Here is an 18,565-nt window from a genome sequence, read left to right as displayed (position 1 = left end):
GTCTTGGAAGAATGGAAAGAACCACAAATTAAGAATGAAGATGGAAGCTTCACAGCCAAACCCGAGTCAGACTGGACTGAAGATGAGAAGAAAAAGTCTAAATTCAATGCTAGAGCTCTCACAGCTATTCACTGCAGTGTTGGGAGGAAACAATTTGACTTAATTCAGGGCTGTGAAACTGCTAAGGAAGCTTGGGATATTCTGCAAACACACTATGAGGGAACGATTAAGGTTCAGACTTCAAGAAAAGATTTGATAGCTTCAAGATTCGAGAATCTGAAGATGGATGAGCAAGATTCAATCTCTGATTTCAGCTCTAAACTAAGTTCATTGGCGCAAGAAGCTTTAACTCTTGGGAAGAAGTATAAAGACAAGAAGTTGGTTAAGAAATTTTTAAGATGTCTACCTCCGAGATTTATGGCGTATAAAACAGCTCTAACAGTTTCGAATAATACTGATACTCTCAGTTTTGCTGAAGTTGTAGGGATGCTTCAGGCTCATGAGCTTGAATTAGGAGGAACTAAGAAACCAAAAGGGTTGGCGTTGACATCTTGTGAAAGCAAATCTCAAACAGAAGAAGAAGATTCTTTGAGTTTGTTAGTTCGAAGGTTTGATCGATTGTTAAAGAGAGCAGAACAAGGACAAGGACAGAAGAAGTTTGGATCATTCAAAAAGAATTCTGACGATACCAAACCATCAAAGAAAGCTGACATGCAATGTCATGAATGTAAAGGGTATGGACACTTTATTCGTGAATGTCCAACAGTCAAGAAACGAGAAACTAAATGCACAACATTCAAAGGAATGGGACATGCTCAAGATGACTGTATCAGTAGTCGAAAAGAGAAATCAATGATTGGTATTGAAGAAGAATCTGAGGAAGAGAGTGAAGAAGAAGACACCTTAAATTATGTAGCATTGATAGGCATTACTGAGTTTGTTGAAGGTGAAGAAGAAACTGACTCTGAATCAGATGGAGAACAACAAGTGAATTTTGTTGAAAGTTACAAAGAGGTGAGAGAAACTTTGATTAAACTTGGAACAGAAAATCAAGATTTGCTGAAAGAAAAGATACGTCTCGAATCACTTGTTGAACTATTACAGAATCAACTAGAAGATGAAAAGAAGATTAGCAAAGAAAGTTTGAGTTTGATGAAAGAAAAACTAAGCTTGTCTGCTAAAGCTGATAATTTGGAGAAAGAACTGATCGCTGAAAGGAAGATATCTGTAGGACTACAAACAGAACTTAATCAACAACATCGGAAGATTCACATGTTTGCTGGAACAAAACAACTAGATCAGATTCTAAGCTATGGAAGGACAGAAAAAACAAACAGAGGACTAGGGTACACTGGTCATGGAGAAACAAGCACAGGTCAAACCAAGTTTGTGTCTGGAGGAATATCTCATCATGCACAAGATGAATCAAGAAAAAGTGTTTTAAAAGGCATCGGATGCTATTTCTGTGGAAAGATTGGGCACATATTCATTGTTACAAGTACTGGGAGAAAGTGGGAAAACTCAGGTATCAAAGGAAGTTTACATGGAATGGGTATAAACATCAAATCTGGGTAAAGAAAATTGATCTATATCCAACACTAGTCAGAAGAACTGCAGAAAGAGATACAGGAAGTAGAGCAGGACTTGGTTTTAGATGCAACATGGCGTTAGTCACAGAGGAATGCGAGAAAAAGAGTCCTTGGTACTTTGATAGTGGGTGTTCTCGCCACATGACAGGCACAAAAGATTACTTACAAGACATCAAGAAAATCAAAGGAGGTAAAGTAACTTTTGGTGATGGAGGTCATGGAGATATACCAGGTAAAGGAAAAACTAGTGATGTAGAGCTACCTCAGCTGATGAATGTATATCTTGTTCGTGGATTAAAGGCTAATCTTATTAGTGTGAGTCAGTTGTGTGACGAAGGTCTAGAAGTTACTTTCACTAAAGAAGATTGCAAAGCGTTTGATGAAACCGGTGACATTGTTCTAGGAGGTAAGAGAACAGGAAACAATTGTTACATGTGGGAAAATCGTACAACCAACTGTTTTTCTGCACGAGACAACCTTAATCTATGGCATCAACGTCTAGGTCACATGAATACAAGAAATCTGACTACTTTGGTTGACAAAGAAATTATCCGAGGAGTTCCTAAGCTTAAAGATGAAGATAAGATGATGTGTGGACCATGTAATCAAGGGAAACAAGTCAAAGTGCAGCACAAGAAAGTTCCAGATGTTCAGACTAAGTCAGCACTTGATTTGGTACATATGGATTTAATGGGGCCAATGCCAATTGAAAGCATAGCTGGGAAGAAGTATGTGTTTGTATTGGTAGACGATTTTTCTAGATATACATGGGTGAGATTCATTCGAGAGAAGTCAGAAACAGCAGATAGTTTCAGAATATGGGCTCTTCAGCTTATCAATGAGAGAGGAGGTATTAAAAGAATAAGAAGTGATCATGGTGGAGAATTTCAAAATGAGTCCATGAAAGATTTTTGTGAAAAGCATGGAATTGCTCATCAGTTTTCAGCTCCAAGAACACCTCAACAAAATGGGGTTGTAGAAAGGAAGAATAGAACTCTTCAAGAGATGGCTAGAGCAATGATACATGGAAATCAGGTTCCACAGAGGTTTTGGGCAGAAGCAATAAATACATCATGCTATATCGTCAATAGGGTCTATGTGAGAAGAGATTCGATGAAGACTCCATATGAGTTATGGAAAGGAAAGACTCCGAATCTGAGCTACTTTCACGTGTTTGGATGCATATGCTATATACTGAATGACAAAGACTACCTTGGAAAATTTGATTCCAGAAGTGATGAAGGCATGTTTCTGGGTTACTCAGAGACTAGTACAGCATTCAGAATCTACAACAAAAGAACGTGTGCTATTATGGAATCAGTTAATGTTGTATTTGATGATCATTATGTGTCAAAGGTTAGTGAAGAACTTGAAGAAAGTGACACAGAACCGGATGAGATAACCAATAAAGAGGTTAAAGAAAAAGTGGATGGTTCATCGGTAGAACAAGAAGATAGTCACAAAGAAGCTCAGAAAATTCAGGTACACAAAAATCATTCATCATCAGACATCATTGGAGATCTCCAAGATCCGATGAAAACCAGAGGTGTAAAGCTTGATTTCAAGAAGATGACAAGTAATTTTGCAGAATGGGAAACTTTGCAGTTTCAATGCTTTGTTTCATCCGTTGAACCAAAGAATCATGTTGAAGCACTTGAAGATAATTTCTGGATCATTGCTATGCAGGAAGAGCTAGAACAGTTCGAAAGAAATGAAGTTTGGGAATTGGTTAAACGACCTGCGGATACAAATATTATAGGAACCAAATGGATTTTTAAGAACAAGAGTGATGAAAAAGGAGTAGTTGTCAGAAATAAAGCAAGATTGGTAGCACAAGGGTATAATCAAATTGAAGGTGTTGACTTTGAAGAAACGTTTGCACCTGTAGCAAGACTTGAATCAATCAGACTTTTCTTGGGAATGGCTTGTATTCTTAACTTCACGGTTCATCAAATGGATGTTAAAAGTGCTTTTCTAAATGGTATACTATAAGAAGAAGTATACGTTGAGCAACCTAAAGGATTTGAAAATATGATGAAGCCTGAGTATGTTTTCAAGTTAAAGAAGGCTCTATATGGACTCAAACAAGCACCTAGAGCATGGTATGAAAGGCTGACTAACTTTCTACTTGAGAAAGGTTACAACAGAGGAAGTGTTGATAAAACTTTGTTTATTCTTGAAGAAAACAAAGAGATCATGATGGTGCAGATTTATGTTGATGATATTATTTTCGGGAGTACTTCTCAGAAGTTGGTGGATCAGTTTATAGAGAACATGACAAAAGAGTTTGAAATGAGTTTGGTAGGTGAATTGAAGTATTTCTTGGGATTGCAGATAGTTCAATCGGATGAAGGAATCTACATCTCACAGAGTACTTATGCTAAGAAGATCTTGAAGAAGTTTCAAATGGATAAATACAAAGAAGCTAAAACTCCTATGAGTACCTCATTGAAATTATCAAAAGATGAAAATGGAACAGATGTAGACGTCAAAACTTACAGAGGAATGATTGGAAGTCTCTTATATCTAAGTGCTAGTAGGCCTGATTTATGTCTGAGTGTTGGAGTTTGTGCTAGATATCAAGCAAAGCCTAAACAGTCTCATCTTGAAGCTGTGAAGAGAATTCTGAAGTATGTCAAAGGAACTGTAGATCTTGGTATTTGGTATTCAAGAAACTCAAATCAAAATCTGGTTGGGTACTGTGATGCTGATTATGCAGGAAATGTGAATGACAGAAAGAGTACAAGTGGAGGATGTTTCTTTCTTGGAAACAATCTAATTGCGTGGTTGAGTAAGAAGCAAAACTCTGTGTCAATATCCACCGCAGAATCTGAGTATATTGCCATGGGAAGTTGTTGCACTCAGTTACTTTGGATGAAGCAAATGTTAGCAGATTATGGAATCGACGCTGGAGTTCTTCAAGTCTACTGTGATAATCAGAGTGCTATAGATATCTCTAAAAATCCGGTTCAACATTCAAGAACTAAACATATTGATGTGAGACATCACTTTATTCGAGAATTGGTTGAAGAAAAGAAGGTTCAGATTGATCATGTTGGGACAGAGATTCAGCTGGCAGATATTTTTACAAAGGTATTGGATTTCAACAGGTTCGTCACATTAAGAAATTCACTTGGAGTATGTGAACTATGATCTGACTCAGTCAGAGAACATGAGAGCTGATATGGTTATGAAGATACGGTTTAATTCAAAATTTCGGGTTCAGACTATCTCAATAGAAGCTCCAAGATTGGTTTATTCCGGTTTGTTGTTGACAAAAATCGAGTTTTTGAATTTTAAAAAATAAGCAATCATAACAAGATTTTCTCAAATCTTTGTGAAAATATTCGTTGGGAGAAGAACAAAACGGAGAAACAAAAGGTTTCCGAAAACCCTAAAAAAAAAAAAAAGCAAGAAATTCCTTGGAGAAAAACTCTCAAATCGCTACAATGGTGAAGGCTACACGAAGAGGACTAATCGGAGGAGGGAGACGTGCTAGAGAAACTCGATCTGATGGTGGTTCAGAAAACCCTCAACTGATTGATGAACCCATCGAAGAACCAGCGAGATCTATTGCAACACCTCTTTCTCTCATTCCTTTTGTCGATGAAGATGACTCTTTTGCAACGGCTTTTGAAGAACATAAGAGCAGCGAGTCAAAGGATTTTCGGAAACCTGAAGGAGAATCAAAGAAATCTGATGAAGAAACTGAGGTTCTTTCTGAACAAATCGAAGAAGACAAACTTAATGAGGAAGATGTGCCCACAGAAACGGTACTTAGAAACGATGATTCAACAGAAGCTGGGCCAACGAAAGGAATTAAGAATTTGGGAAATGAATTTGAAGAAGCAGGTTTGATTCATCTCAGAATGATGAAATTCGTGATCAATCAGAGCAGAATCAGAAGCAAGATTCTACTTTCTCAAAACAAGCTGAACAGAATGTTATCGGGTCACATGCAGAACAGATTGAAGAAGAAATAGTTGACAGAAATGTTGAAGTTACAGAGGAAAGGGTTGGAGATGAACCAATCCACGTCTCAGATGTTGAAATTGAGCCTACTGAGATGACTGTTGAGGAACAATTTCAGAAAAATCAGAAGGAGAAGGAAGTTCGTAAGAAAAGAATCTTTAAACAGCTAGGTCTAGCTCCTCCAAAGAAGAAACAGAAGAAGGATGAATCAAGCTCAAAGAAGAGCAAATCTATCAAAGCTTCTGAGTCAGGCAAAAGTTCTTCTAAGAAAAGCTTTCGGTCAAAGCTATTCTCATCACCTCAAGCTAAAGCAAGGTATGATTTGTTTAAAAATAGAAACTTGATTGAGGAACGCCTGATTGATTTAGAAAAAGAAGATTCTTGGGGTTACTTAACCTTGATCAAGAATGCTAGATTGGAATCTACAGTAACAAATCTTGGAAGTTATGTGCGGGAAGTAGTATCTGAATTTTACGCAAATCTTCCTTGTGAAAAGTCTGAAGAAAATGCTGAGAAGGTCAGTGTGTTTGTCAGAGGGCATGATTATGAGTTTTCACCAAAGAAAATCAATAAATTTCTTGGTTTTAAGGGTTTAACCAAAGAAGAACTTAAGGCAGATAGTGATGCTGATTCTATTGGAAAAGAACAACTTGCAGAACTGCTAAGTGAAGATGAGAAGACTGGCTGGGAAGATTTAGTATTCAAGAATTTTTCTCCTCGAATTGGAGCTCTTCTACGAATCACTGCTCAGAATTGGATTCCTTCATCAAATCCGGATTATGTATCAGTAGAAAGAGCTCAGCTGATTTACAAAATCTTCCATGGAATCAGATTTGATTTTGGAAAGATGATCTTCAATCAAGTAATGTCACTTGTTCAGAACAGGGATGAAAGATGGTTGGTGTTTCCCCGAATCATCTATGGAATGCTCATAAGTCAGAAAGAAGTGACAGTCTATTCTGGAGAAAGTTTGTAACTCCTAAGTTCTACAAAAAGGATGTTAGAACTGGTCAAGCTTACACTGAAAGGATAAAGGGCAAAGCAAAAGATAGCACTCAGCCAAATACTTCAAGAACAGCTCCTCAAAATGTATATCCTTCTTCTCAGTTTAATCCAGAGTATCAAGGATATACTGTTGTGGACATTGGAAGCATCCGCCTGCCTCACCCTGATGAGGACGATAGAGAGGGAATGTTTATGGCTTTGTTAGACACAGCTCAAGCTATCTCCAAGATGAATGAAGTGATTCAACAACTTGTTCTCAGTCATCCTTTGTCCAAAAGACTGTAGGAAAGTTTGGTTTTTAACCTTGAGCTCTCAAGCAGGGGGAGAAAAAGAAGTATGGCTATGATTCTAGGGGAGTTCATGTGTTGTGGGGGAGTAGTTATTTGATATTTTTGTTTAAACTCCAGACTTTGTTGTTGCTTGATTCTCAGATTCTGGGGGAGTTAATTTGTGTTGGACAATGTTGCTAAAAGTTTTTAAAACTTCGGATGTTTAAATTTTGTGATTGCTTGAGATGAAAAATGTCTACAAAAGATAGAAGATTTCAAATGCAGGTGCTTGAGAGACACAAGATTAAAAAGGGGGAGATTGAAGATGCAGCTTCTGAAGGAGTACCTGAACTAAGTCAAAAAGTAACTCAAGAGAACAGAGCAACATGAACAAGATTAAGGAAATATGCAGAATCTTGTTATGGCGGTTTGAAGTGAAGACTAGAAGCTTAGAGAAGATTCTAGAAGACTGAAGAGTTTCCTTTTGCAAGAAGAAAAGGAAAACATGAAGACAAAGGACAATTTCCTATTCCATAAAGAAAAAGGAAATTGTCCATTCCAATTAGTTTTAGAATTGGAAATCGACCTGTTGTATGGTCTCAACCTATTTAGTATAAATAGGGTGCTAAGGCTTGTAGAAAGCTTAGCACAATCACGAGAGAGAATTCCTAGCTATTAAGTCTTAGTTTGAGAGAAATAGAGAACTAGAGGCTTAAAGAGAGCTAAGGGTTTTAAGGAGAGTTATTGTTCTTAATCGGTCTGTGATTAAGGAACAAGACTTAGAGAGAATAGAAAATAGTGTTAAAGGAGAAACCTTGTAAACATATTTTCTATTAATCGAAAGAGTTTTTGAGAAATTCTGAGTTACATCGTGAACTAATTCAAAACTTAGTAGCTCTTGCATTTACATTGGATTGTGTTTCTTTTGGTGCATATTAATCAAAGGATGAGATTCCAACAAAATGAAGCATCGGTTTATTTCTTGTCTTAATTTCCAGTAGTAGAAAATTCCCTGTTGCATACTTGGAATAATATATCGGAATGGTCAGTCACAAAGATTTCCATGTTGCATACTTGCTCCACAAGATTTCCAAAATCACCTATGTATCTGAATCTGTCTTCCCTCTTGTGTGTTTCACAAATGCAGCTTCAAAACTTGTCTTATTAGAGCTTTGATTCACACTGGGTTTAGCTTTATTGAGTATTTGATCTGTTTCTGATTTAGATCCGACGCAATTGATCAAGAATTTTTTTTTAAAATTGGATCTATGGCTCTGTTTTATGAGATTTGGGTGATTTTGATCTTAAGTTACCACTAAGTGTTGCGTTTAAAGAGAATGTTTCATTAGTATATATGTATTATCCATTGTTTAAACTTGTTGCATTTGGAGGAATAATTCTGAGAAATCTGTTTTCTGTCCCTTTCTATTATTGTTCTACAAAATCTTGGTGTAGTTCTTTTTTAGAAAACAACTAGATCCTGACCCGCACTTACGTACGGGGTTTCATATTTTAAAAGAATTTATAACAATTTTTAATTCAATATAAATTATTTTGTTGTTTTTATGATATATAGTTTAGTGTATTAGATCTGGATCTACGCGTAAGTGCAGAGATATTATTATAGAAATTGTTATATAGATTTTAAACTTCGTAATAATATAAATATTATAAAGTTAGAGTAATAAACAAAATTCAGTTGCATAAGTGCATAATTATATTTTAAGATCCGGACTAATTTAGTTACAAAAGTTAAATGATGTTACATGTTTATTATTTTCTAAACTATTCAAAACATTTCTAACAGTTTGATTACAGATGTTAAAATGGATATGGATTCGGTTTTAGTTTGGGTTATTTCATGTATATTAGCTAGGCGTATCTATTTTGGAACGTGAAACCTATCCCATCATGTATTTGTCATAAATTCTTTGTCCCATAACCTGTCACGTATACGTGAAATAAAAATATTAGGATCCCGTATCCGTCATAAATAGAATATGTGTAACTGAAAAACGTACATGGTTATGTATGTAAACAAATTTTATTTTATATAGTACTCATAACCCGAACTCATACCAGTTCGGTATTTAGTTTGATTTTTAATTTATGTTTCCCTCTCATCCCGTCTCGTAATTCGTATTCTCATTTCATTCTATAAGTTCCAAATTCTTGTTTCCTTATCTTTAAATACCATACAATATATACAGTTAGTTTTGCGGATTAATATGTATGCTGTTAAAGCTATAAATATATTTTAACAAATTTATTAATGTTTCTTTCCTTAGCTAAATTTTAGATATTTTTCTTTTCATTGTTTAATCATAATTAATTCGATTTTTTGGACTAAAAATAAAAATTTGAGATACAACTATAGCTATTGCTGCATTTTTTTTTTTTAATGCAAAAAATATAATTAGTTCACATTATTTCGAAAACTGTGTAAAATATATCATGGATTTATTTAAGGAAGATCCGATTGAAAAGGAAAACAATAAAACACAAAATACTTTGAAATTAATATGTACAATCTATTGTTTAGATATTTCTGAAACTTGCTCTAAACGAAGGCCATAATGATAGTTACTTTAAATTTATCATTATTTGAGTTTATTTCATAGTTATATAGAGAAATTGTTAAAAATGCCCCTTTTCCAATACCCATTTTCAAAAATGCCCCCTTTGAGAGTCCATTTTTAAGTTTGCCCTCTTTTAATTTTTAATGACCATTTTACCCTTATTTGAAACAAAATTAGGTCCACAAAATACAAAATATTTTTTGGCGGGAAAAGTGATCCCGCAATTTTCCCGCCAAAACACTTGTAAAAACCTTTAAAAAACCTTGTAAAATTTTCCCGTAAAAATTTTTCCCGCCAAAAAATTTTCCCGCCAAAAAAATTTTTTTGCGGGAAAAGTGATTCCGCAATTTTTTTTGCAAAATTTTTTTGGCGGGAAAATTTTTGGCGGGAAAAATTTACAAGGTATTTTAAAGGTTTTACAGAGTATTTACAAGTGTTTTGTAAGATTTTACAATGTATTTTAAAAGGTTTTACAAGGTACTTATAAGGTTTTATAAGGTATTTATAACTTGTAAAACCTTATAAAAAACTTGTAAAACCTTATAACTTGTAAAAACCTTATAAAATAGTTTGTAAAATCTTATAATATCTTATAAATCCCTTGTAAATACGATGTAAAACCTTTTAAAATACATTGTAAAACTTTATAAATACCTTGTAAAAAACCTTTAAAATACCTTGTAAATTTTTGGCGGGAAATATTTTCCCGCCAAAAATTTAACGCCAAAAAAATTGCGGAATCACTTTTCCCGCAAAAAAAATTTTTTGGCGGGAAAAAGTTTTACGGGAAAATTTTACAAGGTATTTTAAAGGTTTTACAAGTTTTTACAAGTGTTTTGGCGGGAAAAATTGCGGGATCACTTTTCCCGCCAAAAAATATTTTGTATTTTGTGGACCTAATTTTGTTATATTTCCTTATATATTTGTGATATCTTTTATTAAAAGAAGGGTAATTTAGTCATTTTGTACATAAAAAAGGGTATTTTTAAAAATGGACAGCCAAAGAGGGCATTTTTGAAAAGGGGTATTAAAAAAGGGGCATTTTTGTGAGTCTCCCTATAAATATTTGTTAATATCTAATATCGTTTTTAAGAAATTGTGAAATAAAATTTTGTTTTATATTTCAAAAATTGTGAAAATAATATAATAAAACTGAATCTTAAATATTTGTAATTAAATTTTTTACGAAATTTCAAATGTAATCTTAAAATTCTCCATTGATAAAAAATTTTAAACAATAGTATTTTAATTTTGAATTAAAATGATACTATTTTTCATTTTATTTTTGATGTAGAATAGTCTATTAGAATTGGTTTAAATAAAATCTTAGTTGGATATCAAATCTTAGTTTTTCAATTCTCATTGGTTAACAATTTTTTAGAATTAATTTCAAATTTTCGTCTATAATTAATAGGAGAGAGAAAGTGAGTTTAATTTTTTGGAAATTAATAATTACTTAAAAGAATTTTACTATATTTATTTTTTATTTAAATATATTAATTTTGTGATTACTATTGTACCCTTAATGAATATATTTGAAAACACTAAAAATCAATGACATCTTATGTAATATTTTACCCTTTATAAGGTTATTTAATATCTAGTGATTCCCAATTAATAATATAGATTGTGATAATTTTGAGATATGTATACAATACACTTTATTTCATTGTAAACATACATAAACTTACGTGTAGTAAAAAAATTATCTCATAATAACACCGACTTGCAGCTATAGCCAGCAATGATTCTCCGTCTTGTTCCACCGGAAATTACCGTACAAACATTAAGGTGCCATGCTAATAGGTTTATGGATGTTTGATGTCATTACAGATTAAAAACTGAGTTTCTTGCTGCTTTAATTTGCAAGGCCTTTCAGTTTGCATCTTTAACTATTGTGCCTAATTGATAAATTAGCTAATGTTTTCAGAATATAATAGCACTTATAAATTGGCTCTGTTTCCAGCATTTCTATTCACTATGTTTAGGTATACCAGCGTCACTCTTCTTCGTCTTTCCGAAAGTAATTGGTCGCTGGAGTTAATAATTTTCAGAAAATTCAGTGGGAAGTTTTCAGTCGCTAGTGGCCAAGGTCAAGTCAATAGAATAGTGGGTGATGAGTAATTATGAGGTGGAAGGAATGAGTCAATGGTCTTTGTGGAAAAATTTGAGAAAAGTGAAATAAAGCAGTGATCATAGAGAGGATAGGAAGAGTAGAAAAATCAACTTTTATTTGTCTTTTTAAAGAGAGCCTGCCGCAGAAGCAATAATTATAACCTATTGTCACAAACTCAACAAAGAAAAACAAAATGGTAGTAATGATGTTTCGAAGCAAATCTTACTACTTTTTTACCTTGTATTTCTTCGTCTTGGTTTCTCTCGAACTACACACTCTTGCTTCTTCTACGCTCAACCGTTGTGGCCATGACCAGAGGGATGCTCTTCTGGAGTTCAAACACGAGTTTCCAGTGAATGAATCCAACCCACAAGCTTATCATATACATTCATGGAACAAGAGCAGGGATTGCTGTTCTTGGGAGGGTGTCACGTGCGATGCTAAATCTGGCAAGGTGATTTCACTTGACCTTTTTTCCGTCATTCTCAACAACACTTTGAAACCAAATAGTGGTCTTTTCAAACTCCAATATCTTCAAAACCTATCCCTTTCCGATCTCTATGGAGAGATTCCTTCTTCATTAGGAAACCTTTCTCATCTCATGTATCTTGACCTTTTCGGTAATGAATTTGTTGGTCAAATTCCAGCTTCAATTGGAAACTTAACCCAACTAAGGTATCTGAGACTTAGGGGTAACAAATTAAGTGGCAAAATGCCTGTTTCATTTGCCAACTTAACGAAACTGATCGACCTTGACCTCAGTGATAACTACTTTGAATCCGAGCTTCCACCTGACATGAGTCGACTCCACAACTTGGAGTATGTTGATGTGAGGGGAAACTTCTTTTCTGGATCTTTTCCTACATCCTTGTTCTTGATTCCTTCGTTACAATCGGTTTATTTAGTGAGAAACGAGTTCAAGGGACCTCTAGAGTTTGGGAATTCATCTTCATCGTTTAGACTTAGTCTTCTAGACCTCGGTCATAACAAATTCTATGGCGCAATCCCTGAATCCTTTTCTAAATTTCTCAGTCTCGACGTCTTAGATCTTAGCTTCAACAATTTCATTGGGCCGATCCCCATATATATATCTAAGTTTGTCTACCTCTCTTACCTTGATCTTTCCTACAATAAGTTCGAAGGTAAAGTACCAGGTTCCTTATGGAGATTATGGGATGAGTTGAAACTTTCTAACAACTCTTTTAGCAGTTTTGGTACACCATCACAAGTTTTCGAACGACAAAGTATGCGTGTTTTGCTTCTTGATTCGAATTCATTCCATGGACCGTTTCCCCATTGGATCTGCAAGCTTAAAAATTCTTTACAGTTATTAGACCTGTCCAACAATAGGTTTAGTGGGTCAATTCCTCAATGTTTAAGGAATTTCACTGAGCTCCTTCAAGTGCTTAATCTGCGAAACAACAATTTCAGTGGAACTCTTCCAGATATGTTTGTCAATGCTACTGTTTTAAAGGCACTTGACATTAGTCGCAACCGGTTGGAAGGAAAGCTTCCAAAATCCTTGCTTAATTGCAAAGCTATGAAGATTTTGAATGTGGAAAGCAACCACTTCAAGGACAAGTTTCCATTTTGGTTGGGCTCTCTATCATCTTTAAATGTCTTCATCCTGCGATCCAACCAATTTTATGGGCCTTTGTATCATCAACATGTATCCATAGGGTTTGAATATTTAAAAATCATCGATGTCTCACATAACGGCTTCACTGGAACCTTCCCTGGTTTCTATTTTTCCAACTGGCATGAAATGATCACATCAAACGCAGAAGATGATGGTGAAGAATACATGGAACATATTGTGCATTACGATGACTACTACCGCTTTTCAATGGAAATGGTGCACAAAGGCGTAGATACAGAATTTGAGAGGATCCGAAAAGACTTTATAGCCATTGACTTTTCAGAAAACAAATTTCATGGAAAAATCCCCGAATCCATTGGATTGTTGAAGAGATTGCGACTTCTCAACTTGTCTGGTAATGCATTCACAAGCAATATACCTCAATCATTGGCTAATTTGACAAACCTTGAAGAATTAGATCTATCACGGAATCAGTTGTCAGGTCAAATTCCTCAAGAGCTTGGTATCCTCACCTTTCTATCAACCATGAACTTCTCACACAACAATCTCGAAGGTCCAATACCACGAGGCACACAGTTTCAGCGCCAAAATTGTTCTTCATTCATGGACAATCCTAGAATCTCCAATCTCGAGGACATCTGTGGAAAACCTCCTGTCCCGGATCTTACACCACAAGGATCGGAGGAATTGTCGGAGCCTAAAGAACAAGTGATTAACTGGATAGCAGCAGCAATAGCATATGGACCTGGTGTTTTTTGCGGATTGGTGATTGGACATATCTTCGTTAAGCAGGAGTGGTTCATGGAAAAGTTTCGTAGAAACAAACCAAGAGTTGTCATCAGAAGTGCTCGTTGAATTGTCCTTCTAAGCATTTGTCAAGTTTGTAAGAATTTACCATCAGCGTTCTCCAATAACTCGTTTGTGTTTTGTAATTTTCTACTTTATGGTTTTTTGTAATAAACCTCTTTGACCGATGTGTGGTATCAAGAGTATATATTGCATTGAATCTTCCTTACGAATTGAAGTCTTTCTAGGTGAAAAAGTACAAAGGAAATTATGCTTCTCCTAACCCATATAGGTTGAAAGGGTCAATTTGTATTCCATGTCACATTTCTCAAACACTATTTCTTCTCGCAAAAGTTACTCATGCTTGCTTTTTATGTAACGATTTAGATATATGTATTTTTGGCATATCACCTTGTATTATATCTTAAATGCTCCGAAATTTCTGTTCAGACACATTAAATAAAATAAATTAGTAAAAGCATGTGCATATAAAATTTTTATGTTATTTAATTTTACTAAATTTATATATATATATATATATATATATATATATATATATTTATCAAACATTTGAATAATTTATTATATGTTTGAAGACTACAAAAATTTTATGTTGTTGGTTTTATTATATAGATTTATATGTTTGTAAATTTGGAAAATAACAATATTGTTTCATTCTTGTGATCTTATGTTTAATTAATGGGTGTAACACCCTGTTCCCATCTTTTTGGACCATTTTGTTTTAACATTATGATTCAGCCCATTTAAGGCCCAAGTGAATGTAAATCCACAAAAACGACAAGGTCTAGTCGTTGTGTGCACATGTGTATATATGTAAGCATCTCCGTCTCCGTTTAGATAAAACCCTAGCCGCTTTTGATGAGAGAAATAAATGAAGAGAATCAATTGTCTTGAGCTTTTGCTATCAATATCATATTAAGAATAAGGGAGATTTACTCAGATGTCATATAAATTAGGTGTATTTACCAGAACGTTATAAAACTTTTTTTTAATACTATCATATTTCGGTCCTATTTTGTATACCCATCGTGCCCCTACTAAACGTTACAGGAAAAAACGTAAATACAAGGAATGCAACTGCCACGTCAGTAAACCCGCGTCGCCACTTCAGAAATCGCTGACGTGTATTAATGAACTTAGCCTTAAAGCGATACAGCGGCATTTACGGCTGAGTTACAACATTTAAGACAAAATGTCTGAGTTATGAGAAAATGGCTGACTTATGAGTATAACTCAGCCTATAGTTACGGCTGACTTAGTAGCGAAAGATTAATTACTATAATAGCATGTAATTACGGCCGAGTTATTAAACGTTACGGCTGAGTTAAAGATTGTCGGTTGAGTTACGACATTAGAAGGCTGAATTAACTTGGCGTTTTTTCATTTTTTAATTACTGTAATAGTATTCATGTTGCGACCGACTTATAACTTTGTTTGATGGCTGATTTATTTAGGCAAATTTACATGTTCGTTTGGTGGCTTACTTGCCACTTCATCAATTAAAAAATGACGTCAGATGCAACATTCCATGTCATCATTGCATGTCATCATCATCAAAGGAAATACGAAATGTTAAATTTTTTCAACTTGTCTTCTTCACCTGAGTTTTTCTCATCACCGGAACTTCCAATTCCTCATCGTTTTCCTCATTCTTCTTCAATTTCATTCATCCTTCTCCCGATATGGTTGATCCGGTTCCGGTAATTGTTTTTTCCGATAATTGAGTATAGAAACATAAATACGTATTTAACACCGATGAAAGAAGATGTAGAGTTGTGCAGATAGATGCGGAAACAACGCACGACAAAACATGTAAAGTTGGTGCTCGATGATAAAGTTAGACGAAATGTTGCGTCTCTTATTGTTTTGCGGCAAATTTACATGGCTGAGTTATATGCTTAAGGGAAGACGAAATGTTCGGTCAATTTACATGTCACGGCTGAGTTATATACTCCAGGGAAGACGAAAAGTTCGGTAAAATTACATTACGGCTGAGTTATATGCTTAAGGGAAGACGAAAGGTTTGGTAAATTTACATGTCACGGCTGAGTTATATGCGCCAGAGAAGACGAAAGATGGGTGTAAATTATATGTTACGGCTGAGTTATATGCTTCAGAGAAGACGAAAGGTTCGGTAAATTTACATGTCACGGCTGAGTTATCATTCAGGGAAGACGAAAGGTTGTGTAAATTATATGTTACGGCTGAGTTACATCACTTTACGGCTGATTTATAATACAGATCGGAAAGCAACATTTTTTTGGGGAAGACAATATGAAATTTATTGGTCAAATAACAACAATCAAATTAAGAAACGTAAGAATATGTTTGAGGGATACATAGGAGGAAATTAAAATTAAACAACGATACAATATGAAACTTCAAGCATTGAGCGCATGGTCTGATTCCTTTCATCTTACATTGCGATAGTTTTCGGAAAACGGTTTCAGTCACAGGAATCACTTGTTATTGAACTTAGATGCCGGATTATTTTTGGAAAATTCGAAATAAAGTTAGTTTCGACACTTACCGGAACAAGTTGAGTTGAAATGCGACTCGATAGGTCCCGACTTTAGTTGAGCTGAAATGCGACACAACCTTGAGAGTTTCGGTCAGAAGAGACGATAGAAAGAGGGAACTACGACGAAATTAGGGTTTAGAAATCGGAAATCGCCGACGGAAGAGACGAGAGAGAGAGACGGTTTTTTTTTTCCGTACGTGAATGAACAGTACAACAGAGGGAAAACTTAAGGGTTTTAATTATTTTCGATTTCAGTTAATGACGTGGATTAGAGAAATGACGAGGATTAATGCCGTGGATAATCATTTTTTATTCATTTCTTAATTAAAAAAACGAATTAAATAATATTAATTAAAAAAAACTAATCAATGGTGTTAATTGTAATTATACAAGTGTTCAAAACATATGAGTAATTTTAAAAGGATGTATAATATTCTAGTAATATTCATACTTTTCTATAACATCCGAGTAAAAAATTTTAAGAATAAAGGAAAAGAGGTGAAAGAGGTGATAAAGCGTGAAAGAGGTGATAAAGCGTGAAAGATAGATGAAGGGGAGGTAGGGGTTGAGACGTAGTGGAAGAGAGTAGATTGGCAAAACCACAATTTGTGATTTCTGCACCTAAGCCACCACACCAAAGAGAACGTGAGCATCGTTATCCACTAAAGGCAAGTAAAGAGATTGGTTGCGTCGGAGATGACGAAGCGGCAGACCAGAATGACACGGGATCGACGCCAATGGAGACGGGACCAGTCCACAGTGATGGTGACGCAGTGTTGAGTCTATTGGTAGTAGATCGGAGCTGGTGGGATTGAGATCAGTCGTGGAAGGTGAGGGTATCACGGAGATGAAGGTGGAGACGTGACGGAGGACGGGAGGAGAGATCATCACCACCACCAAGGAGAAACAGTGGAAAAGTGAGTTTTGGTTCTCAACACTAATGGGAAGCATTAAGTGACGAAGACTGAAGCAGACTGAAACTTGGGCAAAGCAAGACATAAGCAAAAAAAGGAAGAAGATGAGGGAAGAGGGCAATTCAAGTTGGGGTTTTGTGAGGCTTTTTCCCATCACACCAGAATGAATCAGATAACGAGTAAGACGTCTATGGAAAGATCTCGTTTCCATGAATCCATAGTAACTGACAGAGTTTGAATCGGAGTTATATTCCTTAAGTTATTTGCGTTGCTTTCCGCGCAAGAAACCAGTTAATCTGTCAAAAACTGGTAAGCATAGAACCCTAGAAAACAGATCAGACGCAGCATATTCAGAAGAACGTGGGAGATTCATCTGATGTCTGATCTGACTGGAAATTAGTTTAGTTCTTCATGATACTACAAGCTCCGTATTCAACGGTGCGATTAAAATTCTAACGGTTAGTTCCTTAGTTATGTGTATGTTTCCAAGACAGATTTTCATAGAATAAATTGTGACGAGTTTGTGTTGTTGGTTGGGTAAACGAGCTGCAAGAGCTTTCAAGACTCAGTGTCTTAGTTCTTGGTTAATGGAGAGCCAAGGCGGAGTTCATTAGTATGCGGTTGGAGGCAAGCTAGTAATTTGTCTAAAGAAGAAAGGGGAAGAGTTGTTCTTCATCTTCAACTAGGCTAAGCTGAGGGTGGTATTTGCGGATATGCAGTAAACTTTTTCCTTATATACTTGCTGAGTATAGGCTCGAGAATTATCTTTGTTGATTTATGTGAATTTGTGCGTATGATAAAGTTAGGCGGTTAGTAACATGATATGTGAAATGCATTAGAGACATGATTTGATATCATGTTCATCGTATATTAAATTATAAAAATGATTATAAGAGTATACTAAGAGTATGTGAAGGATACTCGAGGAGGTTGGACTGTAATGGACCGACGGGTTCATATACAGGTCATTAATCGCTGACGAGCAATAAGGGGAAGGATCGAGCTACGGGCCGTGGTCTTCCATAAGTAGGTTTGAGTAGCCATGAGTTAAAAGAAGCTCGAGTATCCATTAGTTAAAATACTTAAAACTAAAAATGAAAGTAAAATATCTTGTTGTGAGAAAGGCGAATGCTTGTTTATTTGATTGATAGTCTATGCTAAGTAATGGTTGTTGATTATGTTTGGAACGTGTT

At 35.2% G+C, this 18,565-nt stretch overlaps 2 protein-coding genes across 2 annotated transcripts; both read left to right on the top strand.

The window, feature by feature from the left end:
* Nucleotides 1-5,038: 5,038 nt before the first annotated feature.
* LOC110229047 lies at nt 5,039-6,851 on the top strand. The gene is made up of 3 exons (XM_021027823.1): nt 5,039-5,441; nt 5,552-6,423; nt 6,558-6,851. Exons 1-3 carry the CDS (start codon nt 5,039-5,041, stop codon nt 6,849-6,851), a joined length of 1,569 nt encoding a protein of 522 aa, XP_020883482.1.
* Nucleotides 6,852-11,558: 4,707 nt separating this feature from the next.
* LOC110228840 (receptor like protein 30-like) lies at nt 11,559-14,203 on the top strand. The gene has a single exon (XM_021027023.1). It carries the CDS (start codon nt 11,724-11,726, stop codon nt 13,983-13,985), a length of 2,262 nt encoding a protein of 753 aa, XP_020882682.1. The 5' UTR covers nt 11,559-11,723; the 3' UTR covers nt 13,986-14,203.
* Nucleotides 14,204-18,565: the final 4,362 nt, after the last annotated feature.

The sequence above is a fragment of the Arabidopsis lyrata genome (genome assembly GCF_000004255.2).
Source record: "Arabidopsis lyrata subsp. lyrata unplaced genomic scaffold ARALYscaffold_4, whole genome shotgun sequence".
Classification (NCBI taxonomy): domain Eukaryota; kingdom Viridiplantae; phylum Streptophyta; class Magnoliopsida; order Brassicales; family Brassicaceae; genus Arabidopsis; species Arabidopsis lyrata.
Note: the sequence above shows the minus strand (reverse complement) of the source record. Positions and strands in the feature narration are given on the sequence as shown.

Excerpts from the sequence above, each read along its gene's own strand:
- LOC110229047 (XM_021027823.1), top strand. The coding sequence starts at position 5,039 with ATGGTGAAGGCTACACGAAGAGGACTAATCGGAGGAGGGAGACGTGCT. Across the intron at positions 5,442-5,551 it reads AAATGAATTTGAAGAAGCAG|AACAGATTGAAGAAGAAATA; the intron begins GTTTGATTCATC and ends GGTCACATGCAG. Across the intron at positions 6,424-6,557 it reads GAAAGATGATCTTCAATCAA|GATGTTAGAACTGGTCAAGC; the intron begins GTAATGTCACTT and ends TTCTACAAAAAG.
- LOC110228840 (XM_021027023.1), top strand. The coding sequence starts at position 11,724 with ATGGTAGTAATGATGTTTCGAAGCAAATCTTACTACTTTTTTACCTTG.